Consider the following 7,787-nt stretch of genomic DNA (forward strand, 5'->3'; position numbering starts at 1 on the left):
ATTCATTCGATAACTACTACCCGTGTAATACGATATGAGAACTGGATTGGATTGGTTGAAGTGAAGCCCCAGGCCCATTCCCGTCCGGCCCGCTCTCCTTTGGCCACTCAGCTTGTATTTTCATCTTTTGGAATCGTACAGACTTGGTTCTCTTCGAGTCTTCGAGATATAAATATAGCGTAACCTGAGGGCTGGATATGCTTGGACAACAACATCTTAAAATCATCGCAATGGTTTCAAGCGGCCACCACCACCCGGCGACCGTTGACCTTCACCCTAGAGAAGGTCTGGCAAAGGCCATCCGAGTTTAATTTTTTTCTTTTTTTTTAACTCGATTGGTTCTCACATCCTTTTCTTCCATTTTGAAATTCTTAAGCTACATATACATCATTGAAATATATTTTCATTCAACTTCATAATCGGTAGTTCCCCAGACGCATATGAGTGAAGATTAAGAGATATTGAGGAATTTCGCTTTCCAACTTATTCCATTCTTCTCTTAATCCGAGTCTCGCGATTCGAATGCCATAGAGGCCACAAGCGTTTGATGACAAGATTCAAGATCGTACACAATTCAATGTGCGACGTGCTTCACCTTGGGTTTTCCTTGTGAAGGCTTTCCCCTCAATGTTGTCAATTCAAGGGCGGGGACTTCCGGCATGAATTTTGATGATGATGATGATGATGTTGTCGTTGTCACTTTGCTCGGACGGATTTCCATTGATTCCTTAAGAATAAGCCCACGTCCATCGAAAATAAGCCAATCGTAAACCACCCCCCCGGGGATGGAATGAATCACTTGGTCCCCACACGGCTCATCGTCCAGCCAAGTCTTTCGTGAGATCATTGACTTTTTTTTTTTTCCTTTCTTATTTCAACACGAGATGTGAAAGACTACAGTACTGACACATGAGAAATGGAGATTGAACAGCCAACGCGAAATGGTGCCTTTAATGTGATTTGATTCGATTGAGCTTGTGAAAGGGTGTCTTGAATTATATGGACCACAAGATTACGTAATGGGATTTTCTTCTTCTTTTTTAATGGTAGAGGGCACTCTTTTAACAATAAAAAGTAAAGTAATGTGGCCCTTTTGTAATTTTGGTATGAATGTACAGTTGGGTAGATAAATAACTAGATAAAATCAAATACATATTTGGACATAAAAGAATTTCTCACAACTATTCCAACAAAAATATGAGTTTAAGAGACACATTTTGTGGATGATAGTCATGATTCGTGGAAAAAACACAGCGCTAGGATGGGCATACCTATCTAATTACTATAGACGAAAAGACACAAATCGACATATATCGATGTTTGTAAGTTTCTAAATGGGGCGACCGCGATTTCTTTGGTGGCCCCCCCCTAGACCTCTACTTCTGCCTTTCTTTAGGTTTGCAAAAAGTTGCATCCGATTCTGGACGTTAATCTTCACTCCATTTTCCAAGTCTTTCTATGATTTGGTTTTCCACGTTGCATTTCCATTCTTTCAGCCATTGAATTTGAACGAAAAGAGATCAAACTTATCAGGTGTGCAAAAATAAGTTTAGAGTTCATTCCATTATTTTCCTTCAATGAACACACAATTCCGGGCTTTGATGGTGCCATCTTGTAATTTGTATGCATTTCGAGAGCCCTAAAAATGGACTCACATCAAATTGCACCTTCTTAGTTCTTAACACCAATATTATTCGATGCTCTTAATGACTTAATGTCACATAGTTTCCAATGGATCAGTGGCTTGATCTCTAATTATACAGTAAGGGCTTGTAGTTAGGAGGGTGTTGAAGTCACAATGACTTCATTTGAGAAGTTAAATCTTGAGTTTGAAAGAATTGAACTTGACGTGAGAGTCATCCACACTTGTTGGGCTAGGTCCTCCTCACGGCCTGGCTCCTCATCACTTATGAATTAAAAAAAAAGGAGAAGCTGAACAGGCAAGGGGGGACCACAGAAAAGTCAAAAAGAAGGAGAGAGACCGACGGTTTTGAGAGGAGAAGAGGCAGTCAACTTCCGGGATGATTCGATGGTGAAAACCTGTTGGAATCGGCTGCATTGTGGTGATGATATATTGATATATTGTTAATACGTGAAGCTTCTAACTGTGTAAATAGAGATGAACTATTGTGCATCCTATTAATTCTTGGTTTAGTAGAAGGTTTTTGGAGACCCGTTATTTTTTGCGCATTGGATTTTTCACGTAAAATTTGTGAGTGTTGTTGCTATCTTGTTTCTAATTTTCTTGAACTATATTTACTGTCTTTGAGGTTGATATTGTTTAAATATAATAGCCGGTTGCCGTTGAGAATGAATTGTTAGCTTTCTCCTTAATTAAGTGGTATCATTGAAGGTTCTAAAATTAAATAGAAAAAACAAGCAGCACCATATTTAAGTTAAACACCTCTAACTTTTATAATTGGGAAGCCACGGATCGAAGAAATATTGTATTGTAAAGATCTATATGATCCCCTTAATCGGGATGAGGTTGAAGGAGACAGGAAATATAAAGAATGAAAGCGAATGAATTGGCAAACAGTTGGCTTTATTTAATGTCTTCAATCAAGTTGCTCAAAAATCAAATGTTAAAAAATTTGAGGAGGTGTTTCATCGGAATTCCTCCCGTGAAAAGATATCATTCACCGAAAGCCACTCCTCAGTTTTTATTTAAGGAAATTAGGGTCCCGCACTAACTTTGGATAAGAGATATCACAAGAAAAATGAACCAACAACATAAATTAGAATAGGACTATACAAATACAAATCGTAATGGAATTTAATCAACATCAAGGTCCGGAAGAAACAAACTCAATGAGGTGACCAAATGTAAACATACTAGATTGGAATTTAATCGACAGCACAACAAACAAGGTAAAGATGCACATTGAAAATTAATCAACGATGCAAATCTAAAAGCTACAACTAGGAAAATAAAGTGCAGTACAGGAAGCTAAAAGTACTGAAAATATGGTTGATTTGTTTGATTTGTGAGAAGGTTTCCTAGTAGATGATTAGTGGTATACATAATGGTTGCAGTGGCTGTTTTCGGCAGTTGCATTTCCTTCAACGGTTTCCACCAGTCGTGTCCATGTCCTTCCATCTCCACAAATTTTGTACTCGCGCTCTTATAAAGTCATGCTTGTGTCTCTTAACGATTGTTCCTCCTACATGGTGTGTTATCTGCTTCTTACTTTTGCTCAGTCGTTATGTCCTGCAATCCTACTTATAAGTGGTGACTATTCCCTCCAAAATGCATGCCCATTTCTCCTCGATCTCAACTGCTGTAGCAAATTTCACGATTGTGTTTATCTTTAAGTAAACAACCGTCAGTTAATTCACATTAGTAGACGTGATAACTTTTTGGTTCTTGGCAATCAAGATTGTAAAATGTGGCATTGTCTACAACTAAAGCACAATACATTGCTAATACCAAAGGAGGTAAAGAATTCTTGTAGATGAAGAAATTCTTACGAGAGTTGAGTTTGAGACAAGAGAAATTAGTTTTTGTATTGTAGTAGTACGATTGCTATTTATCTTTTTAAAACTTTGTGTTGCATTCAAAATCGAAGCACGTTAATTTCAAATCTGAGAGAAATTATGGGGAAAAAAAACTCTTTCAACTTTAGAAAGTCCACACCAATAACAATAGGTCAGCTATGATGACAAAAAAATTACCCATGATGAAACTTGATTCTGATATGACTAGTATAAGTACCTAGAGGGGGGTGAATAGGTATAACAAGTAATTTCTAATGATAATCGCACAATACTAGACAGATGATAGAAATGAGACAATGTTTCTTCGTCAATAAACAAACAACGATCAAAGTAAGACTGAGAGTAAGGAAGAGAAAATTAAACACGAGGTTTATAGTGGTTAGCATTTCAAGCCTACGTCCACTCTTTTCCGCACTGACAGTTCTTGTTTCGGATTCCATCCAACAAAGAGATATTACAAGCACTTGTTCTTCCTTGATTTCTTGGTGTAGAAGATCTACCACACTCTCTCAAGGTATCACTAAGTATAGACTCTCTTTGCATGTACAGTTTCGCTCAATATGAATCGACTAATAATCAAGGAGCTTCAGACTCTGGAATTTCTCTATCGAGCACTTACTTGAATAACTGGAACGTCTTCTTTTTATACTCATTTATGCCATCATACCCGTTGGCACTTACCAAAGGAATTCTTCCAATCTTCCCGTTGATTTAATCAATTAAGAAGGTCATTCGAGCTATTAAAGGAACATGTCGATAGCCCATCAATCATGTTCGTTCATACAATCAGGATCTTGGTTTCCAAGAATAGAACCTTCCAAGAATATTTAGTCAATCATCGGATCTTCAAATGATCTTGATTTCGAATAATTAATCCGTTGTAACAAATCCAGCCAAGAGATCTTCTCTAGTTGATAAGACCAAATCCTTAATCAAACACTTTAGCTCTGGATCGCCTTCGTCACTGGATTAGAAACGTCAATGAGAATAGTCTTGAGTCTTGAGTCTTGAGTGCGAGTCGGGTGATCCGAAAGTCTTGAGACTCTAAGTACAAGGGTCTGCACAGCTTCCAGTTTAGACTGATAGAAACGTTTTGTCAGCTTCAAAACACTCTAGAGAGATTTCTCCAACAGATTCATCTCATAATAAAGCGGGCATGATAAAGCTTCCCTCATGCGACAGAGGGGGTCATCTGCTAGGTCGGGTCTGCCTCATCATCATTGAAAAAAATGAGAAGAAGAAGCAGAGAGAGTTGAACAGGCAAACTACAGGGAAAAAAAAGAGGGAGAGAGACTGGCGGTTTTGCGAGGAGAAGAGACAGCCAACTTCGGGCAAGATTCAACGGTTTCGAAAACTTGTCAAAAATCAGCAGCGTTATTGTGGGATCAAGAGGTACAAAGTGAATGTCCTAAAAACAGATAAGAGTCCTTCTCCAAGCTACCTCTCAATTTCTCCACCAATAGTTAGATTTTTCTTGCTCATTTGTGTTAATTCACCTTTGTCGTGATGATATATTGCTATATTGTTGGTATATTGAGCCTCTAGTTGTGTGGCTAGAGATAAAGTATTTTGCATTTTACTAATTATTTGTGATTAGTGGAAGTCTATTAGTGATCTATAGTTTTTCCCATAAAATTTATAAGTGTTGCTGTTACCTTGTTTCTAACTTTCCAGCACTATATTTATTGTCTTTAGGGATGATATCACTCGAACATTGTTGCCGGTTGCTGCTGCTGATGAATTGTTAGCTTTCTCCCTAACAACACTTGTATCCAACAATTCTGGCTTCATTAATTCTTACAACTTCCACCTGAACTGATGAAGATCATCGAGGCTTAGAGCCTGATTCAGTGGAGTTTTGTCGATCTAGAATATTCTCTCTAGAAAAGATCGCAAAAGGCGCTGATTGAGTCAAATGGCAATGAGAGGTCTTGACACCAATGTTGCGATAGTCAAAAAAGTAGCTTGGGTGTATTGATGCCTGAGTGAAAGTTATGTAATGAGAATGCCATGATAACAATTGAAGATAGGCTAAACCGCTGCATCTTTGACAGGGAACCGAGTACACCATGGGACAACACATGAGTGAGCAATAAGTTTATTCGTAAAACCTTGTTTGCTTTTTTTACATGGTAAATTTCTAGATCGGATCACATAAAGAAAAATGGAAACAGGGGGCACAAAGCCCAAGTAGCAAAGCCGCGCCCCTTCTTCTTGGTTTTTAAAGAGAACTTGAGCATATTCGTACAAGTGAAAAGGAAATGCAGAGGGAATTTGAGATCAAGCTTTGTGGGGGAAGAGGCGAACAGGGAGACCCTTGGCAGGCATGGGCATGGGATCAACCACAATCTTCTCATCGGGGATGAGACTCTCCCACTTGAACCTTTTCACCAGGTTGTGCATGAACACGAGTATCTCCAAGCGCGCATACTCTTTCCCTGGGCACATCCTCGGCCCTCCCCCGAACGGCACAAATGTGTAAGGCGCTGGTCCGTTGCCGTCAAATCGCGACGGGTCAAACTTCTCAGGTTCCGGGAAGTACTCTGGGCTCCTGTGAGTCGAGTGGGTACTCCAATAGATCTGTGTCCAATATTCATTAAAATCAACAATAGGTTGTGGGATTTGGCAAGGTGAATAATCGATTGATGTGTAAGTTAATTACCTTCCAGCCTTTAGGAATGGAGAAACCATTGAAGATGAAGTCATTGAGGACTTCTCTGAATGCTCCCTGGAGCGGAGGCGCCAATCGCAGCACCTCACACGCCACATTCCATGAGTATCTCATCTTCTGGATGTCATCCCAGTTCAACAACTCTCCTGGGGCTTTTGACTTGGCGATCTCCATTTGCTCTGCGCACCATACACATATATACAGATCAGGTTCTAATCTAGACAGGACAAAGTCTCGTAATCCTAGTTGTCCTACCAAATCATTCTAATCAAGAGAAGAAGAATATACCCTTGTAGACTCCCTCGTAGACTTGGGGAAGATCGGCAAGGTACTTGACGATGAAGGTACAGGCGGCACTGGCAGTGTCGTGGCCCCCGATCAACAAGCCCAAGATCTTGTCAGCAATGTCCATCTCGTTCATGTGCTTCCCATCTTCGTCCGTGGCCAACAGCATGTGCGACAATATGTCCTGAGTCGCCGACGCCCTGCCTTCTGCCAAGTCCAGCTTCCTCTGCTTGATGATGGCCCTCAGCTCCTTCCTGATGAAGTTGGATGCGTGCTTCGCTTTGTTCAGGGGCGTCCCCGGCAGGTCGATGGGGATCGAGAAGATCCCAGACGCGATGTCGTTGAAAGGGTCGGCGAACTTGGCGACGTGGTCAGGGTCCTGGACGCTGACAAAGACGCGGCAGGCGAGCCAGAAGGTGAAGCGCTTGGCGAGAGGGAAGACGACCACCTCGTCCTTGTTCTCCCAGGACGTGGTGAAGTGGCGGTGGGCGATCTCGTCCATCATGCCGATGTAGCGCTGCAAGGCCTCGGGCTTGAAGAAGTTGGGGAGCATCTTGCGCATCTTCTTGGCTTCCTCCTTGGAGGAGGTCTGGAGGGAGGAGGGGAAGACCTTGTTGACGGAGTCGGGCCACCAGGCGGTGACGAGCTTGTTCTCGTTGGAGAAGAGGAACTTGTTGCCTGGGGCGCCGCAGAAGACGGCGGTGGGCTCGGCCAGGATGGAGGTCTTGAACACCCGGGGGGAGTAGGCGGACATGCGGTCAAAGATGAACTTCTCGGGGTGGCCGTTCCATCCGGATCTCAGGAAGTGGAGAGTCTCTCCAATGAAGGGGAGGCCGAATCTGCCGGGAGGGAGGTTGTTGCCCCGGAAGTGGGAGAGGTGCTTGTACACCATCCCGAACAGGGAGATGGTGACGAAGGAGACGAAGGACAAGAGAAGAGCTACGTACATGTTCACCTCCATCATCCTCCCCCGTTGGCTGCTTCTTCAACCTCAAAACCTACAACCAAAGAGAGCTCTCAAACTGTTGTTCCGGTATTGGTGTGGATGGCAATGCAATGTGGAGTGCGTGCCTTTTTATAGGCCTGATGAAAGATCTGTCTTTCGAGGTTTTTCGGTAAAAACGTTAAAAGCCTTAAATTAAGATAAAAGTCATCTCTGAGGGGCTTGAGTTTTGGGGAGTCGCCAGTTCATCCATTAGAAGTCAGAAAAGGAGAGCTACACTTTTGATTCCGCTCAGTTAAGGTGTGCTTGACTCGCAAAGCATTCACCCCCCTCCCCCTCCCCCTCCCCTCTCAACCCAATTTAATAATACCATTTGAAAATGATTGTCCA

General features: G+C 42.0%; 1 protein-coding gene and 1 pseudogene across 1 annotated transcript; one reads left to right on the forward strand and one right to left on the reverse strand.

The window, feature by feature from the left end:
- LOC120286639 overlaps positions 1-183 on the forward strand; it is a 1,600-nt pseudogene extending 1,417 nt beyond the window's left edge.
- Positions 184-5,525: 5,342 nt separating this feature from the next.
- LOC104435880 (beta-amyrin 28-monooxygenase) lies at positions 5,526-7,512 on the reverse strand. The gene is made up of 3 exons (XM_010048573.3): positions 6,458-7,512; positions 6,161-6,348; positions 5,526-6,078 (listed from the first exon to the last, which is right to left on the reverse strand). Exons 1-3 carry the CDS (start codon positions 7,416-7,418, stop codon positions 5,779-5,781), a joined length of 1,449 nt encoding a protein of 482 aa, XP_010046875.1. The 5' UTR covers positions 7,419-7,512; the 3' UTR covers positions 5,526-5,778.
- Between the last annotated feature and the right edge of the window lie 275 nt (positions 7,513-7,787).

The sequence above is a fragment of the Eucalyptus grandis genome, chromosome 1 (genome assembly GCF_016545825.1).
Source record: "Eucalyptus grandis isolate ANBG69807.140 chromosome 1, ASM1654582v1, whole genome shotgun sequence".
In the NCBI taxonomy this organism is placed as follows: domain Eukaryota; kingdom Viridiplantae; phylum Streptophyta; class Magnoliopsida; order Myrtales; family Myrtaceae; genus Eucalyptus; species Eucalyptus grandis.